We start from the raw sequence: 17886 nt of genomic DNA on the forward strand, positions 1-17886 counted from the left end.
TCATAATAAAGAAGAATCCAACCTGCCCTTTCCTGCAGCCATCAATGATTGAAACACACACACACACATGCACGCATAACCACACACTAGCTGAATTTACAGCGGAAGTCTTAGTCTCAGTTGTCTTCCCTCCCATCAGAGGACAACTGCACCTTTCAGTGTGGCAGAAACCTGAAGGTAACTTTTGCTCTATTGACCTTTGTTGAACAACTGTATTTTTCTTTTTGTTCTGTTGTTTTAGTGATAACTCCTAATGTGCCTAATGTGTATTAGCAAATAGGGTTTAATTTCAGGTTCTTTCTTCTACCAAAATGTTGCCATGTATGTTGTGTCATGCAGCTAAACTTGCGTTTGAAATGGCGCTTGTTTGCTAACCTGAAATGAGACTGACATAGAAATCCATTTGTTATCAAATGTGACATCATGTTTCTGGACGTATTGCTCTATCTCACACACATAGATGTCTGTTAAACCGGACCATAGCGAGGATGAGGAGGGGAATCATGGGCCGGAGGTCACGGTTGTGGAGACTAACCGCTTTGGCTTCATTCTAGGAAATGGAGAAACTGACAGGTCTGTGTTGATGTCCGTTAACTCACGTCCATCACAGCTTATAGAGCTTGGGTGGAGGTTGATTTAAGTGTTTGTCTCTAACAAAAGCCCACAGTGTGTGTTTTGCAATGTATGATCTGCGATGAAAGCATTTTCAGAAGGCATTTCTTATCCTGTATTGTATTGATAATTCAGTCACAGTTTATACACAGCCGTTACCTTCTACACCTCTTACTCTCATTTTCTCCTTCTCAACATCCTGTCATGTTGCTATAGCGATATCTGGCCTGTCAGAGTGTGGTTTCCTGTTTTCTGTGTGTTTGCCTCTTATGACACTCATGCTTTGCACTGGAGACACTTTAGTGAGAGTGAGTTAGGAAGCAGGGTAGAGGTGTGTGATTCTCTGCTTCATTGGAAAATGTTATTCACACTGACTGTACAGTCCCAGTCTCAATATACTACAGTTAAGACTGAACAGTATTGTGAGTATAGTGGTGTAGTATTACTGATTGTGTGTGTTGTTGACAGTGATGGTCCGTGTCCTGAGTTAGTGAGACATCGAGAGTCCAAATGGCTCAGCCTCATGACTCAATGGGAGCAAGTCATGGAGAAAAAGAGCAACAAGGTGTGTGTATCTCGCTGTTGTAGATTTGTGTTTGAATTTGCATATATTAACAAGAAAGATCATATCTACATCTGGCACATTTAAAATATTAACGCATACATGGGTGGCCCATCCATCATTCAGATATTTATTATTTTTTTCCCCAGGTACAACCCGAATTCCAGAAAAGTTGGGACGTTTTTTAAATTTGAAGACAATTAAAACTAAAAGACTTTCAAATCACATGAGCCAATATTTTATTCACAATAGAACATAGATAACATAAATGTTTAAACTGAGAAATTTTAAAATTTTATGCACAAAATGAGCTCATTTCAAATTCGATGCCTGCTACAGGTCTCAAAATAGTTGGCACGGGGGCAACAAACGGCTGAAAAAGCAAGAAAGTTTGAAAAGATTGAGCTGGGAGAACATCTAGCAACTAATTAAGTTAATTGATATCAGGTCTGTAACATGATTAGCTATAAAAGGGATGTCTTAGAGAGACAGAGTCTCTCAGAAATAAAGATGGGCAGAGCTGTGAAGGAGTGCGTAAAAAGATTGTGTAATACTTTAAAAACAATGTTCCTCAACATCAGATTGCAAAGGCTTTGCGAATCTCATCACCTACAGTGCATAACATCATCAAGAGATTCAGAGAAACTGGAGAAATCTATGTGCATAAGGGACAAGGTCGAAGACCTTTATTGGATGCCCGTGGTCTTCGGGCCCTCAGATGACACTGCATCACTCATCTGCATGATTGTGTCAATGACAATGGGCCCAGGAATACTTCCAGAAAACCCTGTCGGTAAACACAATCCGCCGTGCCATCTGCAGATGCCAACTAAAGCTCTATCATGCAAAAAGGAAGCCATATGTGAACATGGTCCAGAAGCGCCGTCATGTCCTGTGGGCCAAGGCTCATTTAAAATGGACTGTTTCAAAGTGGAAAAGTGTTCTATGGTCAGACGAGTCCAAATTTGACATTTTTGTTGGAAATCACAGACGCCGTGTCCTCCGGGCTAAAGAGGAGGGAGACCTTCCAGCGTGTTATCAGTGTTCAGTTCAAAAAGCCAGCATCTCTGATGGTATGGGGGTGCATAAGTGCATACGGTATGGGCAGCTTGCATGTTTTGGAAGGCACTATGAATGCTGAAAGGTCTATAAAGTTTTTAGAGCAACATTAAATGAAAAATATGTCAAAGACGACCACGAACTCTTCAGCAGCTGGAAACCTATATCAGGCAAGAATGGGACCAAATTCCAACACCAAAACTCCAGAAACTCATAACCTCGATGCAAAGACGTCTTCAAACTGTTTTGAAAAGAAGAGGAGATGCTACACCATGGTAAACATGCCCCCGTCCCAACTATTTTGAGACCTGTAGCAGGCATCAAATTTGAAATGAGCTCATTTTGCGCATAAAATTGTAAAATTTCTCAGTTTAAACATTTGTTATGTTATCTATGTTCTATTGTGAATAAAATATTGGCTCATGTGATTTGAAAGTCTTTTAGTTTTCATTTTATTCAAATTTAAAAAATGTCCCAACTTTTCCAGAATTCGGATTGTATATATAGAAAATATCATAGAGACATGAGAAATTCATATTTATCAGATAGGAGACATTTATAATTCACATGGAAAAGCATGGAAACATTGTCAAGCAAAATCAAACGTTGTGGTGGCAAGATTTGCATGGCTTTTCTTCAAAAAATGTTAAATCAAGTATTAACTTTATAATCGTGCAAAGATAAAATTAGCAATTATGTAGCAATCCCTTGTGAAAAAGAAGTACACTTTAGCATATTTTTAAAAAGAGTACTTATTACAGATAGTACTTAATTGCATATTTTAATAATAAATGAAAATGTAGTATTGTACAAATTTAAAGGGTTAGTTTACTCAAAAATGAAAATTATATCATTAATTACTCAGCCTCGTGTCGTTCCACACCCGTAAGACCTTCGATCATCTTCGGAACACAAATTAAGATATTTCTCATAAAATCTGATGGCTCAGTGAGGCCAGCATTGCCAGCAAGATAATTAACACTTTCAGATGCCCAGAAAGATACTAAAGACATATTTAAAACAGTTCATGTAACTACAGTGGTTCAACCTTAATGTTATGAAGATACATGCTCTGAACCACTGATTCAAAGCAAAAGATTCGTAAAGCTTCGAAGCTTCATGAAGCAGTGTTTTGAAATCGCCCATCACTAGATATTGTTAAATAAAGTCGTTGTTTATTTATTTATTTTTTTGCACACAAAAAGTATTCTCGTCGCTTCATAATGTTTAAGGTTGAACCACTGTAGTCACATGAACTGTTTTAAATATGTCTTTAGTAGCTTTCTGGGCATCTGAAAGTGTTAATTATCTTGCTGGCAATGGAGGCCTCACCATCGTATTTGATCAAAAATATCTTAATTTGTGTTCCGAAGATGAACGAAGGTTTTACGGGTGTAGAACGACATGAGGGTGAGTAATTAATAACAAAATTTTCATTTTTGGGTGAACTAACCCTTTAAAAATGCAATTAGATGAACTTCTTTCTTTGTTGACCCACTTATATAGGAATATATGTACTGAAAAATTATTTATGGTAAACTAAAACAATTTGAATATATTTGTTATTCCATATTTGTAATAATGAAGTTGCATTTTAGTACATTTAAAATATTTTACCTGTAAATGTAATATTGATTAACACAATATAGTTAAATTACAATCAAGTACTTTATGTGTGCTTTAGTATGTTAGGCAACACAGCAAAATAAGTGTACTTTAAAGTAATACTTTGAATCTGACATTATTACAAAGTGAACTTTTTAAAAGTGTACTTAAGTGTGTTAAGAAACAGTCATAATGTACTCTCTTCAAATACACTTAAGTGCCTTTTATTTCATTAATATTATATTGCCTGCATGTACAGTTTTTAAAAATATACTTTTAAGATTTGAAATACACTACAAGTGCACATTTAATACAATTAAGAACACTTCTTTTTCACATGTGACAGTATAGAGAATAACAACATATTCAGGTTATTTGTAAGTTTAACAGCTGTAGATTGTAGAGGGCTATTTGTGGAACTTATAAATTTATAAATTAATAATCAGTTAATGATTTAGGAATGTGTAAATAGCCCAGCTGTTTCTCAAGCTGTCATTGGTCCAAGTTGCTTATAGGGAAAAAAGTATACTGTTTGAATTAGATATGGTGAAAAACATCAAACTAGTTCTGAAAATAATTTTATTCAGCTATTTATGATCATGTTGATTCTGTGAGCATTGATTTGTCAGTTGATTATTGCATGAGACCTTATGTCATAGTGGGCCCACATATGATACAGGATGTTAAATGTCAAATACTGCAGGCTGCAAATGAGTGCCAAATATATCCTACATATGTAAGATGTGGGATCATCTTATTTAATACATTTGGGTAAGGTAATTATTAAAGAAATGCCTTTTTTTTTCTTTTCTGTTTTGAAAAGAAAATATCCAAGAATTTTGGAGTCATTTGCAGTCATAACAGCATTTAATTGTCAGCATAAGTCTTACAATGGCCAGCCACATCGCTCAGCTCTCTTCCTTTGTTTCAGGTCAAAGGTCAATGTCAAAAGGGCATCCCAGCATCCGTCAGGGCAAAGGGCTGGCCGCTGCTCTGTGGAGCTAAGGATAGAAAAGACAAAAACCAAGAACTCTACAAGGTAAGTGATTGAGTCATATTTGTATCATGTTTTTTATATTCTTATTTTATAAGCCCTGTTTGCTCTGTTTTAGAATCTAGTTAAAGCTCCAGACCATCAAGGATGGACCGATGTCATCAAAAGAGACACAGACAGACAATTTCCCTTCCATGAGATGTTCCAGTCCAAAGACGGCCATGGGTACTGTCATTTTCCTTCCCATGCTGAATGCAATCTGCTCTGTAGCATTATAAATCACAATATTACTCATAAACCTCCCGTTCTCATTCGGTGTCTGCTTCTGTCTGGTCTCTGTATGAATAGTCAGAAGGACTTGCTGGAGGTCCTGAAAGCGTACACTCAGTATCGTCCAGACGAGGGCTACTGTCAGGCACAGGGTCCGGTGGCCGCTGTCCTTCTGATGAACATGCCTGCTGAGGTACCGCTTCTGTCATTATCATACAGTTGATAACCGAGAGCTATTACAGATTAAACAACCAAATAATATGCAAAAGTTGACACATTCGTAATGTACCTACCATTCAAATGTTTGGGGTCAGTGTGTTTTTTATAAGAAGTCTCTTATGCTCACCAAGGCTGCATTTATTGATCAAAAATACAGTAAAAAACAGTGATATTGTGAAATACTATTACAATTTAAAAGAACTGTTTTCTATTTGAAAATATTATAAAATGTAATTTATTCCTGTGATTTCAAAGCTGAATTTTCAGCATCATTACTCCAGTCTTCAGTGTCACATGATCCTTCAGAAATTATTCTATGATGATTTGCTGCTGAAGAAACATCAATGTTGAAAACAGTTTTATTTTTTAAATAAAAATCTTTTGTAGCATTAGGCTAGATATGTGTTTACTGACACTTTTAATTGAATGCATCCTTACTGAATAAACATACTGATTTCTTTAAAAAAAATCTTACTGACCCCAAACTTTTTTTTTTGTAAATGCATAATAAAACACATTGATAGACATTTCAAACAGTAGTGTACCATTTATTGCCACATGATCTCATTACTATTGTTTAATTTAATTTTGACTGGTGTCCTGCTATAATTCTGGAAATTATATGCATAGGCTACTCCGGAAATAGTTAGCACTGTATGCTAGGCTAGCATGACATTGTGTAACTAATCGTCTTTCTGTTTTAGGAGGCGTTCTGGTGTCTGGTGCAGATTAGTGAGCTCTACCTCCCTGGATACTACAGCCCTCTGCTGGTAGGGCATATTTACAGTAACCATGAAAACAACTGTTAAATGTTCATGAAAAATTAAAAACTTTTATTATCCTTTCACTTTAGGAAGGTGTTTTATTCGACGCTGCTGTTCTCTTAAGTGTGTTAAAGAAACTGTGTCCAGCTGCACACAAACACCTACAGAGTCAGGGGGTGGAGCCTCTCATGTTTGCCACTGATTGGCTGATGTGCCTGTACAGCCGCCATCTTCCTTTCAACACCTTGCTCAGAGTCTGGGATCTCTTTTTCTGTTATGGTTTGTTATCAGCTATATATTTGCAAGATTTAAAGGTGCACTAAGTAATTGTTGGTTTGGCTGTGGTATTATACACTATACTGACACCTATTGTCTTAAATGGCAAATTACGCAAAAATGTTCAGATACTGGATGCCATTGTTGCAATATTTGTCCCTTTCTACAAAAGTATTTGTTACCCACCATTATTATTCTGCAACAAAAACTGTTAGACAACTGGAGATTTGCCGTGATCATGTGAGTAGTATTAAAATCCTTTTAAGGCGAATCAGTTTGTTTGGCAGCCATCTTGGCAAAGCCCCTGGTCAGCTATGGCCCCCCTCCTATTTTTTCAATGGTTCTGAAAATATTCTTTTTTCATTCATTTTTCCCATAGGGAACAAGTCTTTGTGAAAGAGTTATAAGCTATGAACCAAACCAACCATCAACAAGATAAATCACAACATTACAAACATAGATTTGTAGCAAAAAGGTATTTGAAATTGAAAAAAAATTACAAAACTGTTTACTTAATGGCTTTAGTGAGGGGAAGAACTATAATCCCATGAAGCATTGCAAATCATAATCAAATTAAAAACAATGGATAAAAATAAAACAATCATTTAAGGATATTTATTATATTTAGAAACGCTATAATTTTATTTTTTATTGCAACATATGCACATATAAACACATTTAAGTAGTCTGGGAGTAGACTCCATTTCATCATTTGCAGTGATTCATGGGAGTGGGTAGAGACTTTTGGCGCAATTTGCTTGTTGCAGTTCTCTGATTGGTGTTTTTTTTTTTTTTGTAGAATCATGGGTAATGTAGATAGATTTTAACCAAGAATTCTGCTGTTAAATACAAGTATTTTTAAAAAAAGTTAAAATAATGCAGAGTATACCATTGATTAACAATCTCAGAACTCACTGAAGGTCTGTTTTTAAATTTGTATAAGTTATTGATCAAAAACAATTTCCCTATGGAGTTTTTACTTCTGGAAATCGACAGTTGCACTCGCTTTTCTTATTATGGAAATACAACTTGACTGCTTGATTAACATTATGTTAAATATCCAATGATCTCCAAAAAAAAAAACACTGTCTCTTCTAACTGAAGAGTGGGACTTCCATTCCTACAGCCACTATTTTAAGCATTTAAGACAATGACAGAGGTCAAAAGCTTATACTTTTGGCTCTCATGTTAGCAGATTAGAGCACTGGGCATGTGAGCTACACAAATGTAGGCGAGCATTTGGTTTCAGTGCTGAGTGTATTTGTAATGTTTAGCCTTGAGGTCTCCATTCTGTTCCTTTCCTGTAGCTTACCATCCTTTTTTAGCTGTAAAATACTTAGTGCACCTTTAATACATCTTTTGGCATGCTGACCTGTTGTTGAAGTCCATGTAGTGACCATAGCTTGTGTGTGTGGCAGGTGTGCGTGTTTTGTTTCAGGTTGCTGTGGTGCTGGTGCGCCGATGTCTGGGAGATGGACGACAGCGAAAAGAGTGTGATGGCCAGATGGAAACCCTGGAGCGACTGCGAGGTGTTAAAGAGCGTGTCCAAAATGAGCAGGCTGATGCCTTTATCCATGAGGTAATATTAGTGATATTGTATTTCAACTAATCTAAATACAGGCCTGTTCACACCAAAACAAATGTTCCGCATGAAAATCTGGTGTGATAAACATTTTTAATTTGAATGAATGGCTGCATCTATTCAGACTGACATGACCACTGGCATGCTCGCTGAGCCCTCCCTTATTCAGGAACGCGTTTTAAACCGAGCATCAGGAGTGCCAGCACTTTTATTTTTCCACTTCAAGCACCGAATGTTTGTTTTAGTTAGCTTAAGTATTAGGATAGCATAAAGATACGCGATTAGCCTGATTGATTAGCTTATACACCACTCATTTGTTCTATAACCAACAGGGTGAACTGGGGTAACCGGCGTATTTTTGTTTTTCTATAACTTCCACCTATTGTCAGAGAGTGAATTTGAATTTTCATTCATCCCGTCCGCCATTTTTTTACACATTAAGGTGCGACCACATTGAACGTTATTCAACAAATTTTCACAGGCAAAATCCAATCATTTCGATAGGAATCCACGCTTTTGGGAAATTTTTGTGCGTATTTTCATGCGAATTTGTCGCATTGACCAACAAAAAGCTGCTTGGTTTGACAGTGACTTCTGTACTTCATATATCGCTACACTATTGACAATAAACAATGGATCTTTTTTGCCCTTGAAATTTTGCTAATGTGATTGCACATTTAGTCTAAAGCCTGGAACACACCAAGCTGACGGTCGGCCGTCGGGCAGTTTTTGTTTGTCGACCGACTAAGTTTTCTCAGTGTGTTCCGCACCATCGGCTGAAGTTGGTCCTCGTCGTTTTTTTCCGGACGATTCAACATGTTGAATCGCCGTCGGAGCTCGTCGGTCAGTCGGGACGTATGATCATTCTGATTGGCTATTCAGCTACTGCCACCTGCTGGTACGGAAAGGCATTTCTTCTTATGCAGGTGCAGAAGGGACGTGCTACTTGGCCGCCGGGGCAACTTTGCACCTAGACGCTGCCGACGTGAGCCAACCCCGCAGTCTGCTTTCGTCAACACTAGTTTGTCGGCATCAGCTTGATGTGTTACGACCTTAAAAAAAAAAGACAAATCACGTGCAAAAATTTTCATGACGAAAATTCCTGTTAATGTGAACAGGCCTTAGGTCCTGATAGATTTCTTTACTCAAAAACACTGTTACACCCTCAGGTATGTTCAGTGTCCCTGTCCCTGTCGGACCTGCAAAAACAAACTGAGAAAGAGCTGGAGAAATGGAAGATAGAGAGACCGAACTCGACCTTTGACCCACGAGGGCGCTGTCACGGATACCGAATGGTATGGGAGAGAGCGCAGGAAAAACAAAAGGACCACGAAAAGAAGGAGCGACAGAAGGGGAGCCTGATTATTCCTCTAATGCGCTCACATTCTTCACTTTCTCCTTCGGGTCTGCGCAAGAAATGGAGGAAGAGGAGCAGTAAGACTGACACAGAGGAGTGGGATGGAGGAGGAAGAAAATTCTCACAAAGTCTGATAGAGGAGAGCGACGATGAGGAGATGAGGAGGAGGAGTGTGTGTGGTATTGTTGGTGAGCAAAGGGACAAACGGGACAGGCTTGCAGATGAGCTCTGTACACACAAACACAAAGATCACAACACACATCCAAACATCTCAGTGGTGGTGTCCTCTAGTATTGACTCTGATGTTTTTGAGAAAGAGCATACAGAAGCATCTTTAAACCAACAGAAAGATAATTCAGCAACATGTGTGGTTGAGGAGACACACCATAATGAACAGGACACAAATCAAGATGAACTGAGTACAGACACGCAAGGACATCAGGATGAACAGAGTATAGAAAAAGACAAAAGTCAAGATGAAACGAACACAGAAGCACCAACAAATCAAAACGAACAGAACACAGATAAACAGACGTGTCAAGATGAACAGACTGTGGAAGAGAGGACTTCAGAGCCAGAAGAAAGCACACCCATTGAAACATCACAGGAAGAAGATACACAGACTGTTTTCAGTAAACAGGAAGAGGAAATACAGCCAGATAGCAACATCCAGGAAGATGAAATTCAATCAGAACACTGTGAACAACAAAAAGAAACAGAAGATAAGTTGCCAATTGTCATAATAACTGAAGACAACTTGCAAAATGAGGAAAAAATCTTAGAGAAAGAGGTACAGATACATGTTGTCCAGGAGGAAGAGAGGTCTCAAACATCTAGCGATCAACATGAACATTCAGAAAGGCAGAAAAAAGAGGATTTGAACATACACATAGCTACAGAGGAAGATGAAGAGACCCAGCTTACTGGTGAAAAACATGATGTAGACAAGGAGGAAGGTTTACAGCAAGAAGAGATTAATGTTCTCCCTGAAGAGACAAAAGAAACCAAAGAGATAACAGACCCTTCAAAGATGTATGAGGAGAAAGATGACAAGAGATTGGAGGAAGAAAGACAAGATATAAACTTAGAAGAGAGAGACAATAACCCATTGCAAACATCTGAATCATTTTCCCTACAAACTGAACAAGAGAGTGAAACTGAGTATCCAGAGAGATCAGCAGATCCCGTACAGCAATCCCAATCAAGCGAGTCGGAGCACAATGACATGAATGCTACAGTTACATCCGAAGAGTTAGTGCACTGTTCAATTGATTCCACTGTGATGGATACAGTAGGATCTGGCAACCCAGAGCAGAGTGAAGTGGATGCTGCTGATGACACAAACACCCTTGAACCAGATGTAACAGTTGCATCTAGACACTCTGAAAACAGTGACATGGATGCTGCCACTGTTGCCACATCTGGTAACAAAGAAATCAGTGAAAACAATCCTGAAAAAAGTGAAGAAAATAAATCACCAGTCAATACAACTGAAGAATCAAGCAACCTCACACACAATGCAGAGGATGATACTATCCTCTCAGAAAGCAATGAAATGCATGTTTCTCTTGGATCTGGCAATTCCGAAGGCAACACAATAGATTTTACCACTGAGCACGGCAAACCAGAAAGCAATGGTGTGGAAATTGCTGTTGAATCTGACAAGGTGCCTGTTATAAGTGAATCTGGCAACCCCGAGGGCAATGTAGAGGATTCTGCTGTTGGCAACCCTGAAAGCAATGATGTGCTTTCAACTAGATCTGGCAACCCTGAAAGTAACGTGACAGATGTTACCACTGAATCCGAAAAAACAGAAAGCAATGAGGTCGAAATTGTTGATGGATCTGGCAATTCAGAGAGCAATATATTAGGTTCTGCTGTTGAAAACCCAGAAAGCAATAAAGTGCTTGTAACAACTGGATCTGACAATCCAGAGGGCAACACGGTGGATTCGGCTGTTGGATCTGGCAACCTAGAATGCAGTGATGTGCTTGTTACGACTGAATCTGGCAATCCAGAGAGTAATACAGTAGTCTCGGATGTTGGATCTGGAAACCCAGAAAGCAGTGATGTGCAAGTTACAACTAAATCTGGCATCTCAGAAAGTAATACAGAGGATTCAGCTGTAGGATCTGACAACCCAGATTACAAAGAAGTGCATGTCGTAACTGAATCTGACCACCCAGAGACCAAAAGAGATCATGTGACTGCTGGATCTGGCAACCCTGAGTGTACTACAGAGGATTGTGCTGCTGGATCTGGCAACCCTCATAACAGTGAATGTGCAATACCGGGAAACAGCCAGGGGTTAGATTCTCCTCCTTTAATTCCATCTTCAAAATCCCCAAACCCAAATGTCCCGCCAGCTCAGCTCCGATTGCGAAGGACTTCCAGCTCACGGGTTTCCTATCCCACAATCCTCTCTGAGGACACCTTCAGAGAACCACAGCAGCAAGAACACATGCATTCAGAAAAGACGACACACACACTTACACAAGACACACATGCTCAGCCAAACTCACCGACGAAGTCAGACATTCCAAAACGTCGGGGTCTGTTCCGCCTTCTCCGTGGGGAGACCAAAACCCCCGTTCCCAAAATCCTCATCCAGGACTTTAGTGAAAAAGAGGAGAAGCTGACTGCGAAAGAGAGGAGGAGAAGGAAGAGAGAGAAAGAGCGAAAAGAAAGGGAAGAGAAAGACAGAAAGAAACGAGAGAAGGAAATGGAAAAGGACAAAGAAAAAGAGAGGAAAAAGCCTCAAACAAGAGGGAAGAGTTTCCAGGTGCTCAGCAAGAAGGAGGCTGATAATGTTGTGTCCCCCGGGAACAGTGACTCTCAGACATCTCGCTCCAGGAGAAACTCTGCCCCTTTTTCTGACAATTACTTTTAAATAATCAGAGACTCGATCAAATATTTGTATTTCACAGTGGGAGTGAGATGTTTAATGTGAGTTGTGCAATGATTTGATGTAGCTTGTTATATTCACTGCTTTATCTCTTGGTTTAAAACCATTATTATTTTGATAGAAAAATAAAATCAGGAGGAGGCATGTGTGCGTAAATGTATTCAGCAGTCTTTGTGAGGTTGGCTGTGGGAGTTTCTTTCCACATTGTTCACTTCTGAGTTCAATTGATGAGGCGGTTACGATGTTTCTGTCTGATTTTCATCTTCACTGTCACTTGCGAGCACTTCCTGGCTCTGTATTGTCTGATTGGTCAGCTGAGAGGGAGTGGGCAGAACTGAACCGAAGAAAAGTGAACAAAACTGAAAGAAAAGAAAGCAGGGACAAAAAAATAGTGAGATCTAGGCATTAGGTTTTATGTTTTAAACAAATGTTTCATTTAAATGATTATTGTACCTTTTTGTTGGGAGGTCCTTCTGCAAGTGCTTCCTCCTGCTCCTCTTCACTGCCTGAGTGCTTTCTGTTATTGGTGGGGTGCGGTGGGGATGTGGGTACATGTGACGGTCCAGGAAGTTCGCTGGTCTCCATGGCGATGAGAAATGAGTCCATGTCATCATTCATAAAGTCGTCTGGTGGTTGCTCAGCATCAGGGCTGAGGGGAAAAATGATAAAAGTACCAAATATAAATTAATATAACATTCATAACGTTGATGATATTCCATATTTCATGATTTCACGTACTGTTTTGTGTTGGATTTGACGTGGTTCTTTGGATGTGAGTCCTCTGACAGTGTAGCGAGGACAAAATTAGCCTCCAGAACACTGTCTGTTACACTCAGGATAACTGGACTTAAACACAATCACAACCACACACAGGTGAGAATACACAGTGATATCATTTTTAAACACACTACCGTTCAAAAGTTTGAGGTCAGTAATATTTTTTTTAAAGAAATGAATTCTTTTATTCAGCAATGTCACATTAAAATGAACATTTATAATGTTACAAAAGATTTCTATCTCAAAGAAATGCTGTTCTTTTGAACTTTCTATTAATCAAAAAATCCTGAAAAAAGTATAACGTTTTCCACAAAAATATGAAGCAGCACAACTGTTTTCAACATTGATGATAATCAGAAATGTTTCTTGAGCAGCAAATCATTATATTAGAATGATTTCTGAAGGATCATGTGACACTGAAGACTGGAGTAATGATGCTGAAAATTCAGCTTTGGTCACAGGAATACACTACATATAATTACAAATATATTTTAAAAAAAAATTCATAATAAAATATATTAAAAATAAAAGTTATTTTACATCGTAATAATATTCATAACTTTTTTAAATGGTAGTGTACATATATTTTTTTTTAAATATTTTATTATAAATAAAGTGGAAAAGTGAATTTGGGCTAGATCATAAACTAACCTGCCTGGCTCATCAAAATACATAGAGATTGGAAGACCAGATGACTCGGCAAATACAAGCAAACCCTGTTGGAAAACCAGAGAGACAAAAAAAGTAATGCTATAGCATTCTATGGCTATTTTAATGGCAAAATCAGGGTTAAAATACATTAAACAGAAACATTAAACATTACATGCATTAAAGAGAAATTTATGCAACCATCTATCATAAGAGATAGAGGGGGGTTAATAAAGGCCTTCTGAAGTGTAGCAATATGTAACCTTGGACCACAAAACCAGTCATGAGGGTCAGTTTTTTTACATCATCATCTGAAAGCTGAATAAACAAGCTTTGGAATCTGAAATCTGGAATCTGAGGGTGCAAAAAAATTAAAATATTGAGAAAATCGCCTTTAAAGTTGTCAAAATGAAGTCCTTAGCACTGCATATCCACTCACAAAAATACATTTTTGATATATTTACAGTAGGAAATTTACAAAATATCTTCATGGAACATGATCTTTACTTAATATCCTAATGATTTTTGGCATAAAAGAAAAATCGATAATTTTGACCCATACAATATATTGTTGGCTATTCCTACAAATATACCCGTGTGACTTATGACTGGTTTTGTGGTCCAGGGTCACATATGTTTGTGTAAGAAAAATATCAATATTTAAAACTTTAGAAACTAAAATAACTAGCTTTCGACAGACGGTCGTACGCATCGATTTACGGTGAAAGAGTAACTTCTGATGTGATGTATGACGTATTGACGAATGTGGAAGAGCAGAGGACAGAGCAAAACAAAACACCCGTCTCAAATTAAAAGTCTAAAACGAGAATCTTTAAAGAGAAACGTCGGAGGATTTCGTTATAAGAGAAGAGGAGCTTGAGTTTGTTGCCCTGCCCTATTTGTTTGAACCGCGAGAGGTGTCAAAGCTTACACTACTCCTACATCACATAAGGGGTTACTCTTTTGCCGTTAGTTTTTGAAGTTTTAAATATGGATATTTTTTTACACAAATGCATCGCTTCACTTCAGAAGGCCTTTATAATTCCCCCAGAGCCGTGTGGATATCTTTAATGATGAATGGTTGCCCTTTTTTGGACGTCAAAATCTCATCCTCTATTTACTGCCATTATAAAGCTTGGAAGAGCCAGAATATTTTTTAATATGTGTTCGTCTGAAAGAATAAAAAGTCATATACACCTAGGGTGAGTAAAGCTTGGGGTAATTTTCATTTTTGGGTGAACGATCCCTTTAAGGTAAAACACTAAACCATAAAAAATAATCTAAAAATGATGATTTAAACAACTTTACAGTTCAAATAAAGTCGACAAACAAGTTTTATAAAATTATAAACCTCACATTTCAGCCTTTAAACTTTTTTTTTTTAAGAAAAGGGATGAGTCAAAATGATTAATGATAAATCGCAAGAACCCTGGATTAGATGTGAATGTTTGTGAGTTCACACTCACCCTGAGCTCTTTGAGGCAGAAGGTGATGCTGGTCTGAGTGCTGACGGCAAAATGATCAAACTCCTCCGAGCTCAAACACAGTTCAGTCATCATTGCTCGTGATGGGTCTGAGAGAGGAAAAAAATTTGACTCGACTTGATTTGTTTTATGCATAGCAGCAGAATGAAGACGGAAATCACTGATACCTGCGTCATCCTCCACATGATTCCTGAGCCACACTCGATCACTGCTCACTGACAGATTCACCTCCTCCAGAGATGGAGGAAAATGCAGAACTGTATCCACCATCAACCTACAGTGAACAACAGAAAATTGAAAATACAACAGAAAATTATTAAACAGACTCTGAAAGGTACTGCAAATGGGTTGATATGAATATTGAGGTATTAAGATTAATGTAAACCTGGGTTGAGCTTGTAGCACGTTTGCACAGCTTTCTTTATCAAACACGGCCTGCAAACTCTCACAGTCCTGAAAGGACAAATTATGTGTTTTCAAGAGCCCTGTAACAAACACACAGTTTAGTTGATCATACTGTAAAACATGCCATTTCTATGCAAGATTTGTAACAAGTTCATTACAAAATAAAATGTATTTGACAAATTTATTTATATAGTGCTTTCCACAATACAATACAATCTTTCAATGCAGCTTTACCGAAAATCATGATATTAATGTTTATAGTATTTTAATATCTTTATGCCTTATAGTCTCATTGAGCATATTAGAGCTTAGCGATAATATAGTGTGCAATGATACAAGCAATCAAGCAGTTGAGATTTGATATTTAGTATATATTGCTTTACGTGAGTATATGTAAGTGTGCAGATAAAGTTTGATATACTGCCTTCACGAGCTGTCAGAAATTTCCTACTTCCCACTTCTGAAGTTGTGATTACGAGCTCATCGGATTCAAGTGCTTTGTTGTCAGAAAGAACAGGAATTATGGAGGATACCAGGTTTATTCTTGCCTATTTATTGGGAAAATCTTATTAAAGCCAAAATGATATTTAGTGTCCCATTCACTGACAACCATATAAACATTCACTGCGCTATCTAGATAGTCAGCTTGAATTTCAGTCAAATACAGGCTATTTTTGCGGTGTATAAAACATATAATATGTCTCAAATGGTTATTCATATATGTAAGTATGCACTACTTTAATGAAAAGATTGCTGCGGGGAAAAAAAAAAAAAAACTAATAAAGAATACCAGTCACAGGAGTAAACATTCACCCCTCCGCCATGCTTAAAGTTTATGGCACATCCAACTCGGGAACATGGGTATCAAAATTATCCCCAAGTTTCCAATACGACTTGAAAGGGCATTCATTCGTGTTCAATTTTTAACTAGGAAACTCGTATTTATGATAATTCCAACAGAATGTGAAGGCAACATTATATATCCAACTTTATATATATAGAGCTTTGCGATGATATAGTTTTAATCCTACAAACAAAAAGCGTGTGTGACAATGTTGTTATCAGAGGAATGATTTTACCGTGTTTACAGTGTAGAGTTATAGTCAACCGACTCTTTTCACTGTTCAACTGAATACGGCATTTTTCTACAGAGCGATCCAGAGACGACAGGGACTTGAACACAGCCTGAACACTCTGAAAAACAAGACAAAAGACAGCGGGAAAACGCTCACTTCAAGAAGATTTTACATTCTCAATGTTCCAATAATCTGCCACATTATTACTTAAGTCACCATGCAATCAAAAATGATAATTCTTGTTTTTTTTTTTTTTTTTTTTATGGAATATTGCTATAATTATTATAAATGATTAATTTTTTTAATTCATGTACCCTCATATTCTACACTTAAAATAACTTCCTCTCTCTCTTGTTACTGATGACGTGTTTGCTGGTACGAGGGCGGGACAACCTGTCACTCACATCATTCCTGGACAAGTATTAAGCTGTCAAAATATAAAGAGGAACTGCAGGGATAGAATGAACAGAACAGGAAATGTTACCTTGATGGGGATTTTGCAGCGAAAGCCCTGGTCTGATGGAGTCTGATATCTCTGGAAGAAGAGAGGAGACAACAGGAAGCAGGCAAAGGCTGACCGGGAAGAGTTGACCGACCGAAGAGCCAACTAAAAACACAGCACACACACAAGTCACTTTATATTATTTCAACACCTCACATCGGTCTAAACATAAATACACAATCATAAACAGTGGAAACAAACACATACCCCATCCTCCACAGGCTCCAAATACAGCTCCTCTCCGATTCTTGACAGCGAATGTATGGCTTTAGCTAAAACTACAAAAAAGTGTGCATTACTATACTTCTATTCATAAAGTCATTTTATATAAGAGCAGGGGAACTTCAGACAGGAAGCGTCTGTTGCATTAGCGTTGCGTTTTAAGTTTATTTAGGCTATAATTGAACTTTGAAAAACACGTCTCGTTGCGCTTAGAGCGCATTCTGTGTGAACGGCTTCAGTTATTACCTTTCACGTTTCCTCCGGTTGCAACACAATCCATTATATTTTGCTTGTCAACAATATTCTTTTTAAACAACATAAATTATTATTTATATTAATTTTCCTCCGGCTCAAGCTGATGTATTTGTAGAATCACGGAACCGGCTACATGACGCCACTAGCTCTTATAACGTAAGAAATTGATGGTAAAGAGAAGTTTAAGAGCTGTTATCTGTTGTCGCATAACATAAGGTACATAATTCAGACAACGGTAAACTTATTATAAGCGGATAATTCAAGAATTTGTTTACTTCGAATCCGACATGTGGCGCGTATTTTCTGCTCTAG

The 17886-nt window shown here is 37.8% G+C and overlaps 2 protein-coding genes across 3 annotated transcripts; one reads left to right on the plus strand and one right to left on the minus strand.

Annotated features, from left to right (window-relative positions):
- The first annotated feature begins 38 nt into the window (after positions 1–38).
- tbc1d10c (TBC1 domain family, member 10C) lies at positions 39–12365 on the plus strand. Of its 2 annotated transcripts, XM_051859835.1 has the most exons (11): positions 39–177; positions 461–573; positions 1081–1177; positions 4770–4877; positions 4951–5057; positions 5181–5295; positions 6026–6091; positions 6175–6364; positions 7780–7940; positions 9113–11332; positions 11417–12365. In XM_051859835.1, exons 2-11 carry the CDS (start codon positions 461–463, stop codon positions 12188–12190), a joined length of 3951 nt encoding a protein of 1316 aa, XP_051715795.1. In that variant the 5' UTR covers positions 39–177; the 3' UTR covers positions 12191–12365. The 2 variants fall into 2 exon arrangements, with proteins under 2 accessions (XP_051715795.1, XP_051715794.1); XM_051859834.1 differs by having other exon boundaries at positions 9113–12365.
- On the minus strand, positions 12212–17876 carry rad9a (RAD9 checkpoint clamp component A). Its single transcript, XM_051859838.1, has 11 exons — positions 17566–17876; positions 17305–17375; positions 17080–17202; positions 16599–16713; positions 15500–15599; positions 15282–15388; positions 15097–15203; positions 13634–13698; positions 12944–13051; positions 12659–12854; positions 12212–12564 (listed from the first exon to the last, which is right to left on the minus strand). Exons 1-11 carry the CDS (start codon positions 17636–17638, stop codon positions 12442–12444), a joined length of 1188 nt encoding a protein of 395 aa, XP_051715798.1. The 5' UTR covers positions 17639–17876; the 3' UTR covers positions 12212–12441.
- Positions 17877–17886: the final 10 nt, after the last annotated feature.

The sequence above is a fragment of the Ctenopharyngodon idella genome, chromosome 14 (assembly GCF_019924925.1).
Source record: "Ctenopharyngodon idella isolate HZGC_01 chromosome 14, HZGC01, whole genome shotgun sequence".
Lineage (NCBI taxonomy): Eukaryota > Metazoa > Chordata > Actinopteri > Cypriniformes > Xenocyprididae > Ctenopharyngodon > Ctenopharyngodon idella.

Bases quoted from the DNA above. Each gene is read 5' to 3' on its own strand.
- tbc1d10c (XM_051859834.1), top strand. From the start codon at position 461: ATGTCTGTTAAACCGGACCATAGCGAGGATGAGGAGGGGAATCATGGG. The intron at 574-1,080 runs GTCTGTGTTGAT...TGTTGTTGACAG, and splicing joins GGAAATGGAGAAACTGACAG to TGATGGTCCGTGTCCTGAGT. The intron at 1,178-4,769 runs GTGTGTGTATCT...CCTTTGTTTCAG, and splicing joins TGGAGAAAAAGAGCAACAAG to GTCAAAGGTCAATGTCAAAA.
- rad9a (XM_051859838.1), bottom strand. From the start codon at position 17,638: ATGTTGTTTAAAAAGAATATTGTTGACAAGCAAAATATAATGGATTGT. The intron at 17,203-17,304 runs GTATGTGTTTGT...CTGTGTTTTTAG, and splicing joins TGGAGCCTGTGGAGGATGGG to TTGGCTCTTCGGTCGGTCAA. The intron at 15,600-16,598 runs GTAAAATCATTC...TGTTTGTTACAG, and splicing joins AACTCTACACTGTAAACACG to GGCTCTTGAAAACACATAAT.